Raw genomic sequence first — 26,767 nt, 5'->3', positions numbered from 1 at the left:
GAGTGAGTGAGTGAGTGAGTGAGTGAGTGAGTGTGAGAGTGAGTGAGCGTGTGTGAGAGTGAGTGAGTGAGCGTGTGTGAGAGTGAGTGAGAATATGTGAGGGTGAGTGAGTGAGAATCTGTGAGAGTGAGTGAGGGTGCATGAGAGTGAGTGAGTGAGCGTGTGTGAGAGTGAGTGAGTGTGTGTGAGAGTGAGTGAGCGTGTGTGAGAGTGAGTGAACATATGTGTGAATGAGTTGTGTGAGTGAGTGAGCGTGCATGAGTGAGCGTGCGTGCGTGAGTGAGTGAGTGATCGTGCGTGAGTGTACGTGAGTGTGTGAGCGTACGTGAGTGAGCGAGCGTACGTGTGAGTGAGTGAGCATGTCTGAGTGAGCGTCTGTGTGAGTGAGGGAGCATGTGTGAGTGAGCATGTGTGAGTGTGTGTGTGTGTGTGTGTGAGAGAGAGTGAGTGTGTGTGAGAGAGTGAGTGTGTGTGTGTGAGAGAGAGGGAGTGTGTGTGTGAGTGTGAGAGAGTGAGTGAGTGAGTGTAGGAGTGAGCGTGTGTGAGAGTAAGCGTGTGTGGGAGTGAGCGAGCGTGTGTGAGTGAAAGAGTGAGTGAGTGAGTGAGTGAGTGACAGTGTGTGAGTGAGTGAGTGAGAATGTGAGAGAGTGAGTGTGTGAGAGAGTGAGTCTGTGTGTGTGTGAGAGAGTGAGTGTGTGTAAGAGAGTTTGAGTGAGTGAGTGACAGTGTGTGAGTGAGTGTGTGTGTGAGTGAGTGAGTGAGTGAGTGTAGGAGTGAGCGTGTGTGAGAGTAAGCGTGTGTGGGAGTGAGCGAGCGTGTGTGAGTGAGCGAGCGTGTGAGAGTGAGTGAATGAGCGTGTGTGAGAGTGAGTGAGTGAGCGTAGGTGAGTGAGCGTCTGTGAGTGAGTGAGTGAGCGAGCGTGTGAGTGAGTGTGAGAGTGAGTGAACATGTGTGTGAGTGAGAGTGTGTGAGTGAGTGAGTGAGCGTGTGTGTGTGTGTGCGTGTGTGAGAGTGAGTGAACGTGTGTGAGAGTGTGTGAGTGAGTGAGAGTATGTGAGTGAGTGAGCGAGCGTGTGAGTGTGTGTGAGAGTGAGTGACCGTGTGTGTGAGTGAGAGTGTGTGAGTGAGAGTATGTGAGTGAGTGAGCGTGTGTGTGTGTGTGTGTGCGTGTGTGAGAGTGAGTGAACGTGTGTGTGAGTGAGCGTATGTGAGTGAGTGAGCGTGTGCGTGTGTGAGAGTGAGTGAGTGAGTGAGTGAGCGTGTGTGAGTGAGTGAGTGAGCGTGTGTGAGCGTGTGTGAGAGTGAGTGAGCGTGTGTGAGAGTGAGTGCGCATATGTGAGGGTGAGTGAGTGAAAATCTGTGAGAGTGAGCGTGCATGAGAGTGAGCGTGCATGAGAGAGTGTGTGTGTGAGTGAGCGTGTGTGAGAGTGAGTGTGCGTGTTTGAGAGTGAGTGAGTGTGCATGTGTGAGAGTGAGTGAGTGTACGCGTGTGTGAGAGTGAGTGAGTGTGTGAGTGAGTGAGTGTGCGTGTGTGAGTGAGTGTGTGAGTGAGTGAGCGTATGTGAGAGTGAGTGAGAGTGAGTGCGTGTGTGAGGGAGTGAGTGCGCGTGTGTGAGAGGGAGTGAGTGTGCATGTGTGAGAGGGAGTGAGTGTGCATGTGTGAGAGTGAGTGAGTGCGCGTGTGTGAGAGTGAGTGAGGGCGCATGTGTGAGAGTCAGTGAGCGCGCATGTGTGAGAGTCCGTGAGCGCGCGTGTGAGTGAGTTGTGTGAGTGAGCGTGCGTGTGTGAGAGAGGGAGTGAGAGTAGGATAGTGAGTGACAGTGTGTGAGAGTGACAGTATGTTAGAGTGACAGTGTGTGAGGGTGAGTAGACGTGTGAGAGAATGATTGTGATTGAGAGAGTGATTGTGTGTGTGTGTGTGTGTGTGTGTGTGTGTGTGTGTGTGTGTGTGTGTGTGTGTGTGTGTGTGTGAGAGAGCATGAGTGAGAGCATGAGTGAGAGCATGAGTGAGTGAGTGAGTGTGTGTGTGTGAGGGAGGGAGCGTGCGTGCCAGAGGGAGCGAATGTGCGTGAGAGGGAGTGAGGGAGTGTGAGAGTTTGTGTGTGAGTGTGTTTATTTGCATGTGCGGGTATGATTGTGGGTGTGTATGTACGAGCAAGTGTGTGTGTGTTTGCGAGCCTGTGTGTGTGTGTGTGTGTGTGTGCGTGCCTTAGCGTTTGTCTGCTTGCTTGCTTGCTTGTGTGTGTGTGTGTGTGTGCGTGCGTGCGTGCGTGTCGACATTGCAGAATGTCCTCTGGACTTGCAGCTTTTCTACCAAAAACTGGAGCCACCTACTGTAAAGTCCATACTCTCTCTCTCCAACTAACTGCCCTCCAACTGAAACACAAGCTGACCAGAGTTCAGTCCGAAGGTACCCACATCTTCAGGCAATTTCCACCTGGCCTAGAAGCTGACCTGTGCTGCTTCTAAGACAAATTGCTTCTAAGACAAATTGTCCCCAACGCCCATGTCTGTCTGTCTGTCTGTCTGTCTGTCTGTCTGTCTGTCTGTCTGTCTGTCTGTCTGTCTGTCTGTCTGTCTGTCTGTCTGTCTGTCTGTCTGTCTGTCTGTCTGTCTGTCTGTCTGTCTGTCTGTCTGACTGACTGACTGTCTCTCCCTGTCTCTCTCTCTCTCCCTGTCTCTCTCTCTCTCTTCAGGTTTATGGTAGGGGCTGCAGGTGTAATAAGTCATTTTTTCTCCCCGTCAGTACGCACACAAGGGTCTTCAGGAGTCTGTCAGTGATGTATAAATTATATTTAATCAGTCCGGTTATTTTTTTTCTGATTTTATTTGGATGCAGAGTGGTTTATTTTGGTACTCCAGTAATTCTGTCTCACAATCATATCTTTCAATTTCAGATGCTGAAATTGCCATCTCATTGTTTGGTTGGTTAAGCTGTAAATCTGGAGCTACAATGCCTAGCCAGTTTATACAGGGATGGGAGGGAGGGGTGGTGGTGGTGTTATTGCTGACTCTGTCTTTGTACAGTAACTTGGTGTGTCAGCCAGGCCTGTATTTACATCTATTTCTAGATCCTCTATAAAACAGGCTCCTCACTAGTTAACACAGCCACAAAGTCATAATTATGGCTTAACCCCGACCATTTAAAAAAATGTTTCTTCCAGTAGCGGTGTGTAAGTCAAATCACAGGGGAAGTCGAGCTAGAACAGAAAAGGCCATTTTAAAACCTATGTGTTGTGATAATTGTAACAATGACGCCGGAGAATAAGGCAAACGTTTTACGTGTCCCCCAACTGATTGTACCTTTTGAGAATCCGTAGGCGATCGAATAAACCCCCACTTCCTTCCATTCTGCTAGCAAACGTGAAATCTTTGGAGAATTAAATTGATGATCTACTTGTAAGATTAAACTACCAACGGGACATTCAAAACTGTAATATCTTATGCTTCATGGAGTCGTGGCTGAACGACGACAATATCAACATACAGCTGGCTGGTTATACGCTGTATCGGTAGGATAGAACAGCGGCGTCTGGTAAGACAAGGGGTGGCGGACTATGTACTTTTGTAAATAACACCTGGTGCACAATATCTAAGGAAGTCTCGAGCTATTGCTCGCCTGAAGTAGAGTATCTCATGATAAACTGTATTCCACACTACCTACCTAGAGAGTTTTCATCTGTATTTATCGTAGCTGTTTACATACCACCACAGTCAGAGGCTGTCACTAAGACAGCATTGAATGAGTTGTATTCCGCCATAAGCAAACAAGAAAACGCTCACCCAGAGGCGGTGCTCCTAGTAGCTGGGGACTTTAATGCAGGGAAACTTAAATCCGTTTCACCAAATTTCTGTCAGCATGTTAATTGTGCAAACAGAGGAGAAAAAAATACTCGGGACCACGTTTACTCCACACACAGAGACGCATACAAAGCTGTCCCTCGCCCTCCATTTAGCAAATCTGACCATAATTCTATCCTCCTGATTCCTACTTACAAGCTAAAATTAAAGCAGGAAGCACCAGTGACTAGATCAATAAAAAAGTGGTCAGTTGAAACAGATGCTAAGCTACAGGACTGTTTTGCTAGCACAGACTGTAATATGTTCCGGAATTCCTCCGATGGCATTGAGGAGTACACCACATCAGTCATTGGCTTCATCAAAAAGTGCATCGATGACATCATCCCCACAGTGACCGTACGTACATACCCCAACCAGAAACCATGGATTACAGGCAACATCCGCGCTGCCGCTTTCAAGGAGCACCAGCTGTTCCGGAACACTGTGTGATCACGCTCTCCGCAGCCGATATGAGTAAGACCTTTAAACATGTCAACAATCACAAGGCTGCAGAGCCAGATGGATTACTAGGATGTGTGTTGCGAGCATGCAACATGTTTTAAGACCACCATAGTGCCTGTGCCCAAGAACACTAAGGTAACCTGCTTAAATGACTACCGACCCGTAGCACTCACATCTGTAGCCATGAAGTGCTTTGAAAGGCTGGTCATGGCTCACATCAACACAATTGTCCCAGAAACCCTAGACCCACTCCAATTTGCATACCACCCCAACAGATCCACAGATGATGCAATCTCTATTGCACTCCACACTGGCCTTTCCCACCTCAACTGCTCTGCCTGCGGCTACAGAACCCTGACCTTTTCACCGGACGTGTTACATTTTACCAGTCCTGCTGTTTTCAACTCTCTCTCTCTACCGCACCTGCTGTCTCTAACTCTGAATGATCAGCTATGAAAAGCCAACTGACAATTTACTCCTGAGGTGCCGTCCTGTTGCACTCTCCACAACCACTGTGATTATTATTATTTGACCCTGCTGGTCATCTATGAACGTTTGAACATCTTGGCCATGTACTTTTATAATCTTTACCCGGCACAGCCAAAAGAGGACTGGCCACCCCTCAGAGCCTGGCTCTTCTCTAGGTTTCTTCCTCGGTTCCTGCCTTTCTAGGGAGTTTTTCCGAGCTACCGTGCTTCTGCATTGCTTGCTGTTTGGGGTTTTAGGCTGGGTTTCTGTATAGCACTGTGTGACATCAGCTGATGTAAAAAGGTATTTATAAATACATTTGATTGATTGATGGACAAAAGGAACACCTATGTGAGAATGCTATTCATTGACTACAGCTCAGCGTTCAACACCACAGTGCCCTCAAAGCTCATCAATAAGCTAAGGACCCTGGGACTAAACACCTCCCTCTGCAACTGGATCCTGGACTGCCTGACGGGCTGCCCTCAGCTGGTAAGGGTAGGTAACAACACATCCGCCACGCTGATACTCAACACGGGGGCCCCTCAGGGGTGTGTGCTCAGTCCCCTCTTGTACTCCCTGTTCACTCATGACTGAATGGTCAGGCACGACTCCAACACCATCATTAAGTTTGCCGATGACACAACAGTGGTAGGCCTGATCACTGACAACGACGAGACAGCCTATATGGAGGAGGTCAGAGACAACAACCTCTCCCTCCATGTGAACAAGACAAAGGAGATGATTGTGGACTACAGGAAAAGGAGGACCGACACGCCCCCATTCTCATCGATGGGGCTGCAGTGGAGCAGGTTGAGAGCTTCAAGTTCCTTGGTGTCCACATCACCAACAAACTAACATGGTCCAAGCACACCAAGACAGTCGTGAAGAGGGCACGACAAAACCTATTCCCCCTCAGGAGACTGAAAAGATTTGGCATGGGTCCTCAGATCCTCAAAGGTTCTACAGCTGCACCATCGAGAGCATCCTGACTGTTTTCATCACTGCCTGGTATGGCAACTGCTCGGCCTCCGACCGCAAGGCCCTACAGAGGGTAGTGCGAATGGCCCAGTACATCACTGGGACCAAGCTTCCTGCCATCCAGGACCTCTATACCTGGCGGTGTCAGAGGAAGGCCCTGAAAATCGTCAAAGACTCCAGCCACCCTAGTCAAAGACTGTTCTCTATGCTACCGCACGCAAGTGGTACCGGAACGCCAAGTCTAGGTCCAAGAGGCTTCTAAACAGCTTCTTCCCCCAAGCCATAAGACATCTGAACACCTAATCAAATGTCTACCCAGACTATTTGCATTGCCCCCCCTTTTACACCGCTGCTACTCTCTGTTGTTATCGTTTATGCATAGTCACTTTTATAACTCTACCTACATGTACATATTACCTCAGCTAACCGGTGCCCCTGCCCATTGACTCTGTACCGGTACCCCCTTGTATATAGTCTTGCTATTATTATTTTACTGCTGCTCTTTAATTACTTGTTACTTTTTATTCTTATTCTAATCCATATTTTTTTTACCTGCATTGTTGGTTAGGTGCTCGTAAGTAAGTATCTCACTGTAAGGTCTACACCTGTTGTATTTGACCTATGTGACTAATACAATTTGATTTGAATTGCTTTGTTTGCGCTATGACCTGTTAGTTCATATGCCTTGCCACCGTGATATATAGGCCTAAGGCCGTGACAATAAGAAGACACAGTGGCAGAATAAATTCAATCACACCTTTGTTTCATCACAAAATCAACATCTGTCTGGTGAAGTCCACAAAACATATTGCATGTAACAAACAGATACAGCATGGTCAAGCAAGTTCATGTTTCCAACATTTTAACTAAACAACTATTGATTTAGAGTTACCGCAAGTTGCAAAGAAAACAGTTGCTGCCTCCACTAATCCAGCACCATTTCAACCTCAACATTATCTAATCACCTATGCTTAGTCTAATACACTGACAACTAAAAGATACCAAAAATGATTTAGTCCAATCATCATAAGCTAAATATGATGTGGCTGGCCATGGTACTGATTTCTGTGTGTGTGTGCAAGTAGAAAAGACATGTTGTCTCACCCTACTTATAGAGAAACACCAATGCTGTCCTCTTTCATGTTGCCTAAGCAGTCTATGACTTTGTCATACAGTACCACTTGTATTTTTTGCTGTCCTAGGCTACCTGGCTAAAATGCTTGCTCGCTAGCCTAACTTCCTTTCATAGGCAACGATGTGCCAGGCCAGCTAGTTAACATTAGCCAGCCAACTACATCTAGCTACATGTTGAACTTCAATCCTCTCAGGCCAGGGGCACAATGTATACATTTATGGTTGGCTTCCAGTGTGATGTGATTGGTGTGAAGCCAAATCCAAACTGGCTTCCCACTTTTTTTGGATGTGCTAGGAGCATTCACAGCTGAGCTTGCTCAGTTTAGCTCAACGCTGATTAGCTATTATTTTCAAATAGCCAATCAAGGGTTCTGTTCTTAATCACTTCCTGTGTTATTGAAAAGCCTTGACAGGCGGGTCAGTGTTTAGCCGGAATGAGGGCACACTTTCTGGAATGTGCTCGCCACATGGCCAAATGTTGTTTTCACTGTGTGCACTCTGTAGAACGAAGCATCTGCCTGGGTTGTTAGTGATGATGATGATGATGATGATGAAGAGGAGGGGAGTAGCGTAGGCAGCCAAAATGTTTCACTTGGAGCATTAGGGGCAATTAGAAAGGCTGTTCTGTGCTTTTGTGTGTGTGTGTGTGTGCGTGCGTGCGTGCGTGCGTGCGTGCGTGCGTGTGTGTGTGTGTGTGTGTGTGTGTGTGTGTGTGTGTGTGTGTGTGTGTGTGTGTGTGTGTGTGTGTGTGTGTGTGTGTGTGTGTGTGTGTTGCAGAGCAATGTAAGCAGACGAACGCACGCATGAACACACACCCACACTCTACTGTGGCTGTTTTTTGGTTTGATCTCTGATTAAATGTCATCTATTTCCTGAGTCCAGTCCATTCAGGGGGCTTACAGACCATACCCCACCAAACCCAGAACATGGACCAAATGGGAAAGTAAAGTTGATCAACTCAGCACAATATATGTATGGATTTGCTGTGTGATTCATAGTTGAATTTGTTTTCACATCACTTTTAGTTTTATAGAAGATCGGAGGGTTAGTAGTGTGTAAATAATTGTGTATTCAGACCGGATCAATGGCAATTCTACTGAGGGGTCCAACCCTATTAACCTCTGTCCACTGACTGGGTGGCCATCTGGGAGAAAAAAACAGCTTTTAACTAAATTAAATCATTCAGAGGCTGTTTTAACTCTTTATCCATATTAACACATGGATTTAAATCTGTTTGGCCACAGGCCAAGATTCATGCCATGTTAAAGACTGCTCTGCTAAGACATACTTAACTTACTCATAAATCACCTAGCCATCAAAACAGCAGTCTTTGTTCCTATGTCATAATAATTCCTCTCACAACTCCTCCCCCTCCCCCCCATTAAGATGTTTTATGTTAAGTAGAGGATGATGATCAAACCCCTCTCTCTCTCTTAGTCTTCTACCTCTGGGAACCATTGAAACCCACATTCTCCTGCTCCCACTGGGCTTCTCAATACACTAGCCATTCGTTTTGCTGTGAGGAGAGGCTATCCTTCACTGTTGACTGTCTGAATGAGCCTATATATGCCATTAGGCAACCAACTCCCATATTGAATATTCATGTCTTTTGCTCACAACCACTGTGGTGAATTTGGATGTCTTATTTTCCATGCAAAAATGTTATTGTACCATTATGGAGTGGCATGTTGGTTAATATTGCTTACTTACTTAATGGTTAATCATAAGGTAAACCTAAAGACTGGTTAACTAGGCTATATTTAGGACTACACAGTAGTGTGTGGGTTTGTTCTGTTTGCACCTTTTGAAATCCCCTGGCTACGTGTGGTACCCCAGACTGTGACATATATTTAGCAATAAGACAAGAGGGGGTGTGGTATATGGCCAATATACCACAACTAAGGGCTGTTCTTGTCACGCCCTGACCATAGAGAGCCTTTTATTCTCTATGTTGGTTAGGTCGGGGTGTGACTAGGGTGGGTAATCTAGGTTGTTCTATTTCTATGTTGGCCTGGTATGGTTCCCAATCAGAGGCAGCTGTTTATCGTTGTCTCTGATTGGGGATCATATTTAGGCAGCCATTTCCCCACTGTGTTTTGTGGGATCTTGTTTTGTTTATGTGTAGTTGCCTGTGAGCACTCCAGAACGTCACGTTTCGTTTGTTCGTTTATTGTTTTGTATTTGCTGAAGTTTCACTTTATAATAAAGATGTGGAACGCTACGTACGCTGCGCCTTGGTCCAGTTCTTATGACGATCGTGACAGAAGATCCCACCACAACAGGACCAAGCAGCGTGCCCAGGAGGAGAAGGTATCCAGGGCTTGGGAGGAGATCAAGGAGGAGAAGATATCCTGGACATGGGAAGAAATCATGGAGGGACACGAAAGCCTTTCTTGGAAGCAGATGCAAGGAGATAAGGGAGGACAGCGACGACGCCGGGGATCGCAGCCACAAGGAAAGCCCAAAGGACAGCCCCCCCCCCAAAAAAATGGGGGGGGGGGGGCACACGGGGTGGTCGGCGGAGCAGAGGAGCGAACCAAAGCCAATCTGGGAGAAGAGGGAGAAATTGGAGGAGAGTGAACGGAGAGAGTCAGAGACCATCAGTGAGTTGATGGAGAAATTGGAGGAGAGAGAAATGAGAAAGTTGTTGTGTTGGTGTATGATGCACGACATTCACCCTAAGGAGCGTGTTATCTGTTTGATGCCACCTGAGTCAGCTCTCCGTACTCGTCCTGAGGAGCGTGCTAGCAGTCTGGTAAAAACTGTGCCAGCTCTACGCACCAGGTCTCCAGTACGCCTTCACAGCCCAGTACGTCCTGTGCCAGCTCCCCGCACTCGCTGTGCGAAATGTGTTATCGTTCCGGTACAATTTGTGCCGTCTCTACGCACCAAGTCTCCAGTGCGCCTCCACAGCCCAGTACGTCCTGTGCCAGCTCCCCGCACTCGCCGTGCGAAGTGTGTCATCGTTCCTGTACGATTTGTGCCGGCCCTATGCACCAGGACTCCAGTGCGCCTCCACAGCCCAGTACGTCCTGTGCCAGCTCCTCGCACTCGCCCTGAAGAGCGTGTCACCAGTCCGGTGCAACCTGTGCCGGTCCCACGCATCAGGCCTCCAGTGCGCCCCCCCAGTCCGACATGTCCTGTGCCTGCTCCTCGCACTCGCCCTGAAGAGCGTGTCACCAGTCCGGTGCAACCTGTACCGGCTCCACGCACTAGGCCTCCAGTGCGCATCAACAGTCCAGAGCTTCCGGCAACGGTCCCCAGTCCAGAGCTTCCGGCGACGGTCCCCAGTCCAGAGCTTCCGGCGACGGTTCCCAGTTCAGAGCTTCCGGCGACGGTTCCTAGTCCAGAGCTTCTGGTGACGGTTCCCCGTCCAGAGCTTCCGGCGACGATCCACAGTCCGAAACCTCCTACGACGGTCCACAGTCCGGAACCTCCTACAACGGTCCACAGGCCGGAGCCCTCCTTTGCGCCGGTGTCCAGTCCAGACACGGCGTCCAGTCCAGCTCCTAGGCTGGAGCCGTCCTTTGTGCTGGTGCCCAGTCCAGGCACGGCGACCAGCCCAGCTCCAAGGCCGGAGCCTTCCTCTGCGCTGGTGCCCAGTCCGGGCGCGGCATTCAACCCAGCTCCATGGCTGGAGCCTTCCTTTGCGCCGATGCCCAGTCCAGGCACGACGTCCAACCCAGCTCCATGGCCGGAGCCCTCTTCTGCTCAGGTGCCCAGTCCAGGCACGACGTTCAGCCCGGTGCCATGGCCGGATCCGGGGTCTGGGCGGGGGTTACGACCTGCACCGGAGCCGCCACCAACGCTAGATGCCCACCCGGACCCTCCCCTATTGAGTCAGGTTTTGCGGCCGGAGTCCGCACCTTTGGGGGGGGGGGGTACTGTCACGCCCTGACCATAGAGAGCCTTTTATTCTCTATGTTGGTTAGGTCGGGGTGTGACTAGAGTGGGTAATCTAGGTTGTTCTATTTCTATGTTGACCTGGTATGGTTCCCAATCAGAGGCAGCTGTTTATAGTTGTCTCTGATTGGGGATCATATTTAGGCAGCCATTTCCCCACTGTGTTTTGTGGGATCTTGTTTTGTTTATGTGTAGTTGCCTGTGAGCACTCCAGAACGTCACGTTTCGTTTGTTCGTTAATTGTTTTGTATTTGCTGAAGTTTCACTTTATAATAAAGATGTGGAACGCTACGTACGCTGCGCCTTGGTCCAGTTCTTATGACGATCGTGACAGTTCTAATGCACGACGCATCGCGCAATGCCTGGACACAGCCCTTAGCTGTCGTATATTGGCCATATACCACAAACCCCCGAGGTGCCTTATTGCTATTATGAACTGGTTACCAAAGTAATTAGGACAGTAAAAATCAATGTTTTGTCATAGCCATGGTATCGGTCTGATATACCACGGCTGTCAGCCAATCAACATTCAGGGCTCGACCCAGCCAGTTATAATATTATAATAGAGTATGAATATTTATGTGACCTTTTCTTCTTTTTGTCTTTTTCACAGTCCCATAGAATCCTGTCAGAATTTCTACAAAGATTTCACGTTACAGATCGACATGTTCTTCAATGTCTTCTTCCTCCTCTACTTTGGCTTGCGGGTAAGTACTAAAGCCCTATTACCACACACACACTCCTCTCTCTAATGGTGGGATCTGTATTGACATAATACTGACTTGGTGCACTCCCAAAGCCATTGGAGAAAAAGCCTGCCTGAAACCCTCAATGAATAAATAAAGTGCTAAGCTGCTTATGCAGCCACAACTCCACATGAATCACAACACTGACTGACATCTATTCACAAACAATATGCTGTATGTCAGGGAAGGATGTCAGGAAAGTGATCTAGAGATAGCCCTCGCCTGAGGGTTAACATGTTTTATACAACATGTGGGTCCTGAATGCTGATTGGTTAAAACCACATTTCAGACGGTTTCTATTCCACAAGTTACTTAAGTGATAAGGCCCTAGAAGCCGGTGTTTGGAGGATATATTAGTACGGGTGTTGTTAGGCCCGAGACAAAGTCGAGTGCAAATATATCCTCCAAACAACAGCTTCAAGGGGAGTATCACTTTTATACAATGGGTTACCAACATATTCAAATAATGATTGACATATTTTCAGTTAAAAAAAATATTTTGAGGAATTTATTCATACCATTTCATCCTTCCACAAGATATTGTCCTGACACAAATCTAGGGTTGCTATCCAAGTCGGCTGGTCGTTCGTTCTATTGGTTCGGTTGCTAGAGACGTGACCCAGTGCTCCCTCATCAGGACACTGTCGTTCAGAGGAGCTAGCCAACAACACATCTAACACAATCACTTCAAACGGAAGCTGGAAAGACTGCAAACTAGCTGCACTTTCATTTTACCTTTTTTTCAATTTACATTTTCTTTGTATATATCCATAAATAGGATGCCAGCTGATTCATGATTTTGACTGGCTGAGAAACGCTGCCTGCCTGAGAAACACTCCCTGGCTGAGAAACGCTCCCTGCCTGCCTGTCTCATCCCAACACGACATGTGCATTACTATGGGACAGCTGGAGATCGAATTTGAATATTGAAACAATGTTGCTGTCTCTCTCTCCGACATTTGCAAGGTTTATACAAATCTCCGCAGTTGAAAACTAAATGTTAGTCTAAAAGAAATGTGAGATAATTATAGTGGAGATCAAGTTTATAAAATGCCTGGCTGGGCTGATGAGACAGTGGATTGCTCAGTTAGATGGAACAGAGTAAATAGGCATTTTAACGTCATAGCCGGTGGTAACCGGTGTAGCCGGTGGTAACTTGTGGAATAGACACCGGCTGGAACGCGGTTTTAACCAATCAGCATTCAGGATTAGACCGGCCCATTGTATAACACTGGCAAAATGTATGATGTTAAAATGCCTATTTACGGCCTCCCGAGTGGTGCAATGGTCTAAGGCACTGTATCGCAGTGCTAGCTAGAGATCCTGGTTCAAGCCCCATGGGGCGGCGCACAATTGGCCCAGCGTTGTCTGGGTTAGGGGAGGGTTTGCCGGCCGGGATGTCCTTGTCCCATCATTCTCTTGCGACTCCTATGGCGGGCCAGGCGCATGCACACTGACACGGTCGCCAGGTGTACAGTGTTTCTTCCGACACATTGGTGTGGCTGGCCTGCGGGTTAAGCGGGCATTGTTTCAAGAAGCAGTGCGGCTTGGCTGGGTCGTGTTTTGGAGGACGCACTGCTCTCGACCTTCGCCTCTCCCAAGTTCGTACGGGTGTTGCAGCAATGGGACAAGACTGTGACTGCCAATTGGATATCACGAAATTGGGGAGAAAAAGGGAGAAAAAAGCCTATTTACTCTGTTGCATCTGACTGCGCTAGTGGCTTCTGGCAACTTTTGTTCATGATAGATTCTCTCTTATACATTATATATCATACGGTCTTATTCTAAAATTGATTAAATAAGCATTTTTTCTCATCAATCTACACACAATACCCCATAATGACAATGCAAAAACAGGTTTTTAGAAAAACAGAAATACTTAATTTACATAAGTATTCAGACCCTTTGCTATGAAACTCGAAATTGAGCTCAGGTTCATCCTGTTTCCATTGATCATCCTTGAGATGTTTCTACATCTTGATTGGAGGATTTGGGAAAGGCACACACCTGTCTGTATAAGGTCCCACAGTTGACAGTGCACGTCAGAGGAAAAACCAAGCCATGAGGTCGAAGGTCGAAAGCTCCGAGACAGGATTGTGTCGAGACACAGATCTGGGGAAGGGTACCAAAACATTTCTACAGCATTGAAGGTCTCCAAGAATACAGTGCCTTTCATCATTCCTAAATGGAAGAAGTTTGGAACCGCTAAGACTCTTCCTGAGCTGGCCGCTCGGCCAAAATGAGCAATCGGGGGAGAAGGGCCTTGGTCAGGGAGGTGACCAAGAAACCGATGGTCACTCTGACAGAGCTCCAGAGTTTTCTGGAGATGGGAGAACCTTCCAGAAGGACAACCATCTCTGCAGCACTCTACCAATCAGGCCTTTATGGTAGGTAGAATGGCCAGACGGAAGCCACTTCTCAGTAAAAGGCACATGACAGCCCACTTGGAGTTTGCCAACAGGCACCTAAAGGACTCTCATACTATAAGAAACAAGATTCTCTGGTCTGACGAAACCAAGTTTGAACTCTGGTCTGAATGCCAAGCGTCACGTCTGGAGTAAACCTGACACCATCCCTACGGTGAAGCATGGTCGTGGCAGGATCATGCTGTTGGGATGTTTTTCAGCAGCAAGGACTGGGAGACTAGTCAGGATCGAGGGAAAAATGAACAGAGCAAAGTACAGAGAGAGATCCTTGATGAAAACCTGCTACAGAGCGTTCAGGACCTCAGAATGGGGCAAAAGTTCACCTTCCAACAGGACAACAAGCCTAAGCACACAGCCAAGACAATGCAGGAGTGGCTTCGGGACAAGTCTCTGATTGTCCTTGAGTGGCCCAGCTAGAGCCAGGACTTGAACCCGATCAAACATCTCTGGAGAGACCTGAAAATAGCTGTGCAGCGACGCTCCCCATCCAACCTGACAGAGTTTGAGAGGATCCACAGAGAAGAATGGGAGAAACTCCCCAAATACAGTTGTGCCAAGCTTGTGGCATCATACCCAAGAAGACTCGAGGCTGTAGTCGCTGCCAAAGGTGCTTAAACAAAGTACTGAGTAAAAAGGGTCTGAAACTTATGTCAATTAAAAATAAACTAGTTTTTCTTTGTCATAATGGGTTATTGTGTGTGGATTGATGAGGGGGATAAAATGATCAATTTTTGAATAGGGCTGAAATGTAACAAAGTGTGGAAAAAGTCAAGGAGTCTGAATACTTTCTGAATGCACTGTACATCTTATACTTAGATACAGTATATGAAATGCATGTATTATGTTGCTATATGCTCAAGATTCAAATAAAACATAAAGAACAATACTTGAACTCTATAAAATAAAAGGATTAGATTTAACTTTAACACTCCTGTCTCTGTTTTCCATTCAGCCATGATCTTTATGAGATGATAATAGCACATTGTAAAGTGGCCATAAATGTTCTTGATAACTGTTAAAATGCATTATGATGGCGTCGTAAGTCATTGTACCAACAGCCTGCTATGATCTGAATGATAACACAATTAACCTACAACATGGATTTTAAGGAATGTGTTACCACCATGAATTGTTACTTCTATGTCTCTCTTTAGTTCATAGCAGCCAATGAGAAGTCTTCCAATACATCAGTTTTTAGAACAAATAAATGACAACGTTTGTTTGTTGAGTTTTGTTTTTGGTATTCTCACAAATAAATAAAAATAATAAAAAGAGATGTATGTGATCGTGTCTCAATGTACAGTAATCCAGGTATGAAATTGTTCTTTTTAAATACAATCTATTTTTGGGCTTAGTTGTGGCACATTTGCGTAGTACAAATTATTATAATTATGTTCCTGTCCTTTGACGATCTTCTCTGACAAAAATCGTCCCGTGGCTGATTCTAGTTGCCTACCCCTGTAATACATTATAACTGCATCAACATAATACAGTATACTTGCAGGCTTTAAGTGAAGTGTTACTCTTCTATTTCTCCTTCAGTTCATAGCAGCCAATGATAAGCTGTGGTTCTGGCTGGAGGTCAACTCAGTTGTGGACTTCTTCACTGTTCCTCCTGTCTTCGTATCTGTCTACTTGAACAGGAGCTGGCTGGGTAAGGATGAACCTTTTTCTCTTTCTACATTTCTCTACATTTCTCTCCATCTCTCTACAATGACTCGGAGCAGTGAGAGAGTTATTTATATGGCAAAGTATTGTACCTGGAAAACTTAATGTCATGACAGCTCTAAGTTGCCATCTATTGGACATTCTTTGCACAGCGTCCTCCACAGGTTCAGCCTGGGAAACATACAATGGTCTGGATTGTATCATGGCTGACTTTTCTCAGTAGGCTATGCAGCAGTAGCGTGGTGACGCTATCGTTAGCAGTGACTAGCTATACAGGATGATGAAAAAGGTTGAAATTGGCTTCTGTTATAATTAGCCGTTCTCTGCGCTCCCACAACATTATACTGTAGTTTGATGTTAAAGAAGACAGAGCCCAGCCAACAGCGAATGTTACTATAACATTAGTCCCAATTTGGTTTACATTTGAGAGAATTTGCCATTTTATTTAGAATTTGAATTGCAAAAAAAAAAACAAGGATAAAGTGTTTAGGGGAAAAAAAGAGAAGTTGCCATTTTAACATTCTCAGAACGTCCCTACTAACGTTCTTGGAATGTAGAGGTAACCAAAAATGGTTTACTGGGAGGTAGATCTCCTCTGCGGGGAGTCTTGAATCATCCTCTTTATTTCTGGAGGTAGTTGAAAAAGGAAACTGGGAGGGAAGCCATTGTTTTGAGATGGCCTAGATTTCCGTCTCCGCACCGTGAATATGCATTCATAAATGATTTATGTGTTTATCTATTCATACTGGGGAAGCCAGTGAGATTAAAAAATCACTTTGAGGGAGAATGTGTCAGAAAACACAGAAGAATACACCCCCGAACAGCCCACTCACGTCACATTTTGTTTGTGTAGAGGCGGACGGACACGTTCTGTACGTCAGACAGTGTATTTTAGGGTCATATGGTTATAAACGGTCCCACACACACACACCACGTGTGTGAAATAGAATGTGTGTTTGCAATAGCGTACATTACATGTTTGTTTATTGCTGTGTGATTGTGTGTTGATGTGTTTAAGTGTGTGTTACGTAGCAACAGCTATGACTGTCCCAGCGATCCATTTATTTATTTTATTGAACCTTTATTTAACTAGGCAAGTCCGTTAAGAACACATTTTTATTTACAATGACGGCCTACCAAAAGGCAAAAGGCCTCCTGCGGGGACGGAGGCTGGGATTAAAAATAAAATAAAATACAATTAAAATAAAGGACAAAACACACATCACGACAAGAGAGACAACACAACACTACATAAAGAGAGACCTAAGACAACAACATAGTACGACAGTAACACATGACAACAACATGGCTGCAGCACAACAAGGCAGCAGCACAACATGGTAGCAGCACAAAACATGGTACAAACATTATTGGGCACAGACAACAGCACACAGGGCAAGAAGGTAGAGACAACAATACATCATGCAATCCATTGACTGGGTCCACACCAGAAACACTGTGCCATAACTCTCTCTCTGTGTGTGTGTGTGTGTGTGTGAGGCCTATACGGTGCTATAGTGCCATGCAGGTCAACTTCTCCGTTATCAACTGGTTGATATCAGAGGGGCCTCTAACTAGGGACAGGGTATTAGGCCAGAGTATTATTAGGATGAGCTGGTACTGGACATATCAGAGGTTTGCAGGAAATGAGAAGGTATGAAATTATAGCAACATGACGATGATTGACAACAGGAGGGATTCCAATTATAGCTAGACAGTCCAATGCTTGATCTGGTTCTGTAGATCTGGTACTGTGTTATCAGGTAGATATTACATCAGACTCTAGGGTTAGAGTTAGCTGTAGATATTACATCAGACTCTAGGGTTAGTGTTAGCTGTATATATTACATCAGACTCTAGGGTTAGAGTTAGCTGTATATATTACATCAGACTCTAGGGTTAGAGTTAGCTGTATATATTACATCAGACTCTAGGGTTAGAGTTAGCTGTATATATTACATCAGACTTTAGGGTTAGAGTTAGCTGTATATATTACATCAGACTCTAGGGTTAGAGTTAGCTGTATATATTACATCAGACTCTAGGGTTAGAGTTAGCTGTATATATTACATCAGACTCTAGGGTTAGAGTTAGCTGTATATATTACATCAGACTCTAGGGTTAGAGTTAGCTGTATATATTACATCAGACTCTAGGGTTAGAGTTAGCTGTATATATTACATCAGACTCTAGGGTTAGAGTTAGCTGTATATATTACATCAGACTCTAGGGTTAGAGTTAGCTGTATATATTACATCAGACTCTAGGGTTAGAGTTAGCTGTATATATTACATCAGACTCTAGGGTTAGAGTTAGCTGTATATATTACATCAGACTCTAGGGTTAGAGTTAGCTGTATATATTACATCAGACTCTAGGGTTAGAGTTAGCTGTAGATATTACATCAGACTCTAGGGTTAGAGTTAGCTGTATATATTACATCAGACTCTAGGGTTAGAGTTAGCTGTATATATTACATCAGACTCTAGGGTTAGAGTTAGCTGTATATATTACATCAGACTCTAGGGTTAGAGTTAGCTGTATATATTACATCAGACTCTAGGGTTAGAGTTAGCTGTATATATTACATCAGACTCTAGGGTTAGAGTTAGCTGTATATATTACATCAGACTCTAGGGTTAGAGTTAGCTGTATATATTACATCAGACTCTAGGGTTAGAGTTAGCTGTATATATTACATCAGACTCTAGGGTTAGAGTTAGCTGTAGATATTACATCAGACTCTAGGGTTAGAGTTAGCTGTATATATTACATCAGACTCTAGGGTTAGAGTTAGCTGTATATATTACATCAGACTCTAGGGTTAGAGTTAGCTGTATATATTACATCAGACTCTAGGGTTAGAGTTAGCTGTATATATTACATCAGACTCTAGGGTTAGAGTTAGCTGTAGATATTACATCAGACTCTAGGGTTAGAGTTAGCTGTATATATTACATCAGACTCTAGGGTTAGAGTTAGCTGTATATATTACATCAGACTCTAGGGTTAGAGTTAGCTGTATATATTACATCAGACTCTAGGGTTAGAGTTAGCTGTATATATTACATCAGACTCTAGGGTTAGAGTTAGCTGTATATATTACATCAGACTCTAGGGTTAGAGTTAGCTGTAGATATTACATCAGACTCTAGGGTTAGAGTTAGCTGTATATATTACATCAGACTCTAGGGTTAGAGTTAGCTGTAGATATTACATCAGACTCTAGGGTTAGAGTTAGCTGTATATATTACATCAGACTCTAGGGTTAGAGTTAGCTGTATATATTACATCAGACTCTAGGGTTAGAGTTAGCTGTAGATATTACATCAGACTCTAGGGTTAGAGTTAGCTGTATATATTGCATCAGACTCTAGGGTTAGAGTTAGCTGTATATATTACATCAGACTCTGGCCAGCGAATTTTAAGGTTGTGTCATTAGATTTGGGGTGTGGTGGGTTGCAAGAAATTCTTGCGGAGAAAAAAGGGGTCCCCAGAACTTCTGCTGGAAAAATGTGTCTCTGCTGAAACAGTTTGAATACCACTGTTCCAATGGTACTGTAGAGGTATCAGGTACGTGTTACATCAGACTCCAGGTCTAACATGAATAATCTGACCAGTGGTTGGCGACTGAGTGACATGTCTAATGTCCCCACATCCATCTCTATTGAGTTATGCTCCAGTGGGCAGTTGACAAATTTGCAAAGGCTTCACTGATAATCAATAGACCGATCCATCAATGGTTTGAGTGGACATCAATTCTATTTCCATCTCACTAATTGTGTTTTGTCTCCAGTCGTCTGTTTCAGAGGAAAACAATGATGATGTTAACACAGTTTTACATCAACTCCTGTGGACTCATTCAATTTGCTCGCTCTGTGTGACTACATTTTATGCAACGCACACACACATACACACACACTACTAGGTGATAGCAGATTATAATTGTTACAGTACATCACATTTGAGTAGCCTACTCTATTCTCCACCAGAGGAATATCCTTCTCTATGCATTTCTCATTTCCCAGTAATGTTCTTTCACCTTCTGCCAAATTGGCTTTAAATTAAGAGGGTAGAGAAACGTGCGGCTAATCTAAAAAGACACGCAGCGTTCCTACATGGAAATAAGAAATTCATCTTCTTAAACTACGTGAAGTGGGTATCTCTCCCTTGAGAGCGAGAAGGCCATAGCCAGGCTAGCTGTGTTGGATTAGCATACAAACGACTCTTTGAAAGATGCTAGCTAGCTGCTAGCCCCAGAGACCCAATCCGCAAGCCCCTCACCCTCTCCCCAATTAATTCCAGTCCTGCTAGGGCTTCACTGCCTTTCTTTCTCTCGTAGAAAGAGCAGAGCTTGCGTAGGATGTTAAGGCAGCTTTTAAATGACACAGTAGAACTGTATAAATATCAGAGTAACTAGAGACTGTATAAATATAGGAGTAACTAGAGACTGTATAAATATAGGAGTAACTAGAGACTGTATAAATATAGGAGTAACTAGAGACTGTATAAATATAGGAGTAACTAGAGACTGTATAAATATAGGAGTAATGAGACTGTATAAATATAGGAGTATCTAGAGACTGTATAAATATAGGAGTAACTAGAGACTGTATAAATATAGGAGTAATGAGACTGTATAAATATAGGAGTAACGAGAGACTGTAAATACAGGAGTAACTAGAGACTGTAAATATAGGAGTATCTAGAGACTATAAATATAGGAGTAACTAGAGACTGTATAAATACAGGAGTAACTAGAGACTGTATAAATATAGGAGTAACTAAAGACTGTATTAAGAGGGTAGTGTAACTAGAGACTGTAAATACAGGAGTAACTAGAGACTGTCAATCATAAAAAGTTATGCAGTCTATAAATGTGTGTCACAGCATCATCGGACTGAGCTTGTTGTCATTGCAGGCAATCTCAATGTTGTGCATTACAGGGAAGACATCCTCCTCCCTCATGTGGTACCCTTCCTGCAGGCTCATCCTGACATTACCCTAATGCATGACAATGCCACCAGCCATACTGCTCGTTCTGTGCGTGATTTCCTGCAAGACAGGAATGTCAGTGTTCTGCCATGGCCAGCGAAGAGCCCGGATCTCAATCCCATTGAGCACGTCTGGGACCTGTTGGATTGGAGGGTGAGGGCTAGGGCCATTCCCCCCAGAAATGTCCGGGGAACTTGCAGGTGCCTTGGTAGAAGAGTGGGGTAACATCTCACAGCAAGAACTGGCAAGTCTGGTGCAGTCCATGAGGAGGAGATGCACTGCAGTACTTAATGCAGCTGGTGCCCACACCAGATACTGACTATTACTTTTGATTTTGACCCCCACTTTTGATTTTCCTTTTGTTTTGTCTTTGTTTTTTTACACACCTGGTTTCAATTCCTCATTACATGTTCATTATTTAACCCTCTGGTTTCCCCCATGTTTGTGTGTGTGTTTGTTTTATTGTAAGGCTGTATCTGACGGCTGGTTTATTGTTACCAGGTTTTGTTATTACACCGGTTTATTTCGTGATACCGGTATTTTTCCAGCACCATTAGTATTGTGTTTATACTGGTGTTTTTCTTGAATGAAATACCTTGTCCACGCATCTCAGCTCTCCTGCGCCTGACTCCTTTCACCAGTTACCCACAGCCTTGACAGCAAATGTCTTGTTAACAAACTATAGTTTTGGCAAGTCGGTTAGGACATTTACTTTGTGCATGACACAAGTCATTTTACAACAATTGTTTACAGACAGATTATTTCACTTATAATTCACTGTATCACAATTCCAGGGGGTCAGAAGTTTACATGACTGTGCCTTTAAACAGCTTGGACAATTCCTAGAAAATTATGTCGTGGCTTTTGACGCTTCTGATAGGCTAATTGACATCATTTGAGTCAATTGGAGGTGTACCTGTGGATGTATTTCAAGGCCTACCTTCAAACTCAGTGCCTCTTTGCTTGACATCATGGGAAAATCAAAAGAGATCAGCCAAGACCTCAGAAAAAAATTGTAGATCTCCACAAGTCTGGTTGATCCTTGGGAGCAATTTCCAAACGCCTGAAGGTACCACGTTCATCTGTACAAACAATAGTACGCAAGTATAAACACCATGGGACCACGCAGCCGTCATACCGCTCAGGAAGGAGACGCGTTCTGTCTCCTAGAGATGAACGTACTTTGATGCGAAAAGTGCAAATCAATCCCAGAACAGCAGCAAAGGACCTTGTGAAGATGCTGGCGGAAGCAGGTACAAAAGTATCTACATCCACACTAAACGTGTCATATATCAACATAACCTGAAAGACTGCTCTGCAAGGAAGAAGCCACTGCTCCAAAACCGCCATTAAAAAGCCAGACTACGGTTTGCGACTGCACATGGGGACAAAGATCGTACTTTTTGGAGAAATGTCCTCTGGTCTGATGAAACAAAAATAGAACTGTTTGGCCATAATGACCATCGTTATGTTTGGAGGAAAAGGGGGAGGCTTGCAAGCCGAAGAACACCATCCCAACCGTGAAGCACGGGGGTGGCAGCATCATGTTGTGGGGGTGCTTTGCTGCAGGAGGGACTGGTGCACGTCACAAAATAGATGCCATCATGATGAGGAAGACAAATTATGTGGATATATTGAAGCAATATCTCAAGACATCAGTCAGGAAATTAAAGCTTGGTCGTTAATGGGTCTTCCAAATGGACAGTCACCCCAAGCATACTTCCAAAGTTGTGGCAAAATGGCTTAAGGACAACAAAGTCAAAGTATTGGAGTGGCCATCACAAAGCCCTTACCTCAATCCTATAGAAAATGTGTGGGCAGAACTAAAAAAGCGTGTGTGAGCAAGGAGGCCTACAAACCTGACTCAGTTACCCCAGCTCTGTCAGGAGAAAAATTCACCCAACTTATTGTGGGAAGCTTGTGGAAGGCTACCCGAAACGTTTGACCCAAGTTAAACAATTTAAAGGCAATGCTACCAAATACTAATTGAGTGTATGTAAACTTCTGACCCACTGGGAATGTGATGAAAGAAATAAAAGCTGAAATAAATCATTCTCTCTACTATTATTCTGACATTTCACATTCTTAAAATAAAGTGGTGATCCTAACTGACCTAATACAGGGAATTTTTACTAGGATTAAATGTCAGGAATTGTGAAAAACTGAGTTTAAATATATTTTGCTAAGGTGTATGTAAACTTCCAACTTCAACTGTATATAGGAATAACTGGAGACTGTGTATAAATATATAGGAGTAACTAGAGACTGTATAAATATAGGAGTAACTAGAGACTGTATAAATATAGGAGTAACTAGAGACTGTATAAATATAGGAGTAACTAGAGACTGTATAAATATAGGAGTAACTAGAGACTGTATAAATATAGGAGTATCTAGAGACTGTATAAATATAGGAGTAACTAGAGACTGTATAAATATAGGAGTACCTAGAGACTATAAATATAGGAGTAACTATATAGACTGTCTAAATATAGGAGTACCTAGAGACTATAAATATAGGAGTAACTATATAGACTGTCTAAATATAGTTTTAACTATGTAGACTCTATAAATATAGGAGTAACTAGAGCCTGTATAAATATAGGACTAACTGTGTAAATATACAGTGGGGGAAAAAAGTATTTGATCCCCTGCTGATTTTGTACATTTGCCCATTGACAAAGAAAGGATCAGTCTATAATTTTAATGGTAGGTTTATTTGAACAGTGAGAGACAGAATAACAACAAAAATATCCAGAAAAACGCATGTCAGAAATGTTATGAATTGATTTGCATTTTAATGAGGGAAATAAGTATTTGACCCCCTCTCAATCAGAAAGATTTCTGGCTCCCAGGTGTCTTTTATACAGGTAACGAGCTGAGATTAGGAGCACACTCTTAAAGGGAGTGCTCCTAACCGCAGCATGTTACCTGTAAAAAAGACACCTGTCCACAGAAGCAATCAATCAATCAGATTCCAAACTCTCCACCATGGCCAAGACCAAAGAGCTCTCCAAGGATGTCAGGGACAAGATTGTAGACCTACACAAGGCTGGAATGGGCTACAAGACCATCGCCAAGCAGCTTGGTGAGAAGGTGACAACAGTTGGTGCGATTATTCGCAAATGGAAGAAACACAAAAGAACTGTCAATATCCCTCGGCCTGGGGCTCCATGCAAGAACTCACCTCGTGGAGTTGCAATGATCATGAGAACGGTGAGGAATCAGCCCAGAACTACACGGGAGGGTCTTGTCAATGATCGCAAGGCAGCTGGGACCATGGTCACCAAGAAAACAATTGGTAACACACTACGCCGTGAAGGACTGAAGTCCTGCAGCGCCTGCAAGGTCCCCCTGCTCAAGAATACATATACATGCCCGTCTGAAATATGCCAATGAACATCTGAATGACTCAGAGGACAACTGGTGAAAGTGTTGTGGTCAGATGAGACCAAAATGGAGCTCTTTGACATCAACTCAACTCGCCGTGTTTGGAGGAGGAGGAATGCTGCCTATAACCCCAAGAACACCATCTCCACCGTCAAGCATGGAGGTGGAAACATTATGCTTTGGGGGTGTTTTTCTGCTAAGGGGACAGGACAACTTCACCGCATCAAAGGGACGATGGACGGGGCCATGTACCGTCAAATCTTGGGTGAGAACCTCCTTCCCTCAGCCAGGGCATTGAAAATGGGTCGTGGATGGGTATTCCAACATGACAATGATCCAAAACACACGGCCAAGGCAACAAAGGAGTGTCTCAAGAAGAAGCACATTAAGGTCCTGGAGTGGCCTAGCCAGTCTCCAGACCTTAATCCCATAGAAAATCTGTGGAGGGAGCTGAAGGTTCGAGTTGCCAAACGTCAGCCTCGAAACCTTAATGACTAGGAGAAGATCTGCAAGGAGGAGTGGGACAAAATCCCTCCTGAGATGTGTGCAAACCTGGTGGCCAACTACAAGAAATGTCTGACCTCTGTGATTGCCAACAAGGGTTTTGCCACCAAGTACTAAATCATGTTTTGCAGAGGGGTCAAATACTTATTTACCCCATTAAAATGCAAATCATTTTATAACATTTTTGACATGCGTTTTTCTGGATTTTTTTGTTGTTATTCTGTCTCTCACTGTTCAAATAAACCTACCATTAAAATTATAGACTGATCATTTCTTTGTAAGTGGGCAAACGTACAAAATCAGCATGGGATCAAATACTTTTTCCCCCACTGTAGTAGTAACTACAGACTGTGTATATAGGAGTAACTAGAGACTGTATATATAGGAGTAACTAGAGACTGTATAAATATAGGAGTAACTATATAGACTGTATAAATATAGGAGTAACTATATAGACTGTATACATATAGGAGTAATTATATAGACTGTATAAATATACAAGTAACTGTTTATAAATATAGGAGTAACTATAAACTGCAAATATAGGAGTAACTATAGACTGTATAAATATAGGAGTAACTATATAGACTTTATACATATAGGAGTAACTATATAGACTGCATAAATATACAATTAACTTGACCCTGTAGAGACTGTTTAAATATAGGAGTAACTATATCGACTGTATAAATATAGGAGTAACTATATAGACTGTATAAATGAGTAACTATATAGACTGTATAAATATAGGAGTAACTATAGACTGTATACATATAGGAGTAACTATAGATTGTGTAAATATAGGAGTAACTATAGACTGTATACATATAGGAGTAACTATAGACTGTGTAAATATAGGAGTAACTAGAGACGTTAAATATTGGAGTAACTATATATTGTATAGCTATAGGAGTAACTATAGACTGTATACATATAGGAGTAACTATAGACTGTGTAAATGTAGGAGTAACTATATATATAGCTATAGGAGTAACTATAGACTGTGTAAATATAGGAGTAACTATAGACTGTGTAAATATAGGAGTAACTAGAGTGTAACGGTCGTTGTATATAGTGGACCAAGGCGCAGCGGGTTGAGTGCTCATATGAACTTTTATTAGAACACTTACAAAAACAAAACAAGAAAATGAACGAACAAACGAACAGTATTGCAGGCTACCACAGCAGTGCAAAAACAATTTCCCACAAAGGACAGGTGAAAACTGGACTACTTAAGTATGACTCCCAATCAGCAACAACGATGTACAGCTGTTCCTGACTGAGAGCCATACCAGGCCAACACAAAGAAATACACAACATAGACAGAGCATAGAAATACATAACATAGAACATAACCAAAAACCCCGGAATACTCTAAACAAACACCACTCTACATAAACACATATCCCAACAAACCCCGAACCACATAAAACAAACACCCCCCGTCCTGACCAAACTACAATAACAAATAACCCCTTTACTGGTCAGGACGTGACATAGAGACGTTAAATAGTGGAGTAACTATATATTGTATAGCTATAGGAGTAACTATAGACTGTATATAGGAGTAACTAGAGACTGTATAAATATAGGAGGAACTATTTAGACTGTATAATAAGATGTCAGTGTTAAGAAATCCATTGTTTTCTGTGTTATGGAGACATGCAAAATGCCATTATAGAAGAAGGTATAAGCAGTGTTGTAATAGCTCTACATTATAATTCAAAGCCATATTACATAATATCCCCATATTACTTCTGGAGCCTGTGTACTGTCAATGAATGTTTTGTATCCATGTCTCTCCAGATCCACATCACTACTGCTCTCTGCTGGTGATGGTAGCGTACTATCTGTGGTGATCTCTGAAGAGGCTTACAGACTCTAGTACAGTATCTGGCATGCTATCAGTGTGTGTGTTATAATCCTGACTGCCTGAACACAGGGTATTATCCCTGTTGTAACATGGTCATCCCCAGGCTGATGATTGATAAGACTCCAGTGTGTGTGTCTACTGTCAGTGACACGTGACAGAGGGGAAGGGACTTGGCACATACCCACAGATTATTATGATGTTCCTTGCAGGGTTGTTGCATGTGTAGCAGATGCGGGCTAGTTAGTATACTAGTAGCCATCATGGAGTGACGTCACATGCCCTGAAACCTACAGTGTTGCACTCGCCCAACAAGGACCAATGTTCTTGATAGGGAAATGGTTAGCACTCTAGCTTCCTCTTTCCTGCTCTACCTGTTC

At 44.0% G+C, this 26,767-nt stretch overlaps 1 protein-coding gene across 5 annotated transcripts in view; it reads left to right on the top strand.

The window, feature by feature from the left end:
• LOC106577193 (calcium-activated potassium channel subunit alpha-1a) overlaps nucleotides 1–26,767 on the top strand; it is a 390,133-nt gene that overhangs the window by 251,026 nt on the left and 112,340 nt on the right. For all 5 annotated transcript variants that reach the window (XM_082964883.1, XM_082964882.1, XM_082964880.1 and 2 more), the window contains exons 4-5: nucleotides 11,402–11,495; nucleotides 15,503–15,614. In XM_082964883.1, coding sequence (XP_082821009.1) covers nucleotides 11,402–11,495; nucleotides 15,503–15,614 — 206 coding nt within the window. The remainder of the gene's footprint in view (nucleotides 1–11,401; nucleotides 11,496–15,502; nucleotides 15,615–26,767) is intronic.

The sequence above is a fragment of the Salmo salar genome, chromosome 18 (assembly GCF_965601325.2).
Source record: "Salmo salar chromosome 18, fSalSal1, whole genome shotgun sequence".
Taxonomy (NCBI): Eukaryota; Metazoa; Chordata; class Actinopteri; order Salmoniformes; family Salmonidae; genus Salmo; species Salmo salar.
The sequence above is the reverse complement of the archived record's forward strand: the minus strand, read 5'-3'. Positions and strand labels throughout refer to the sequence as shown.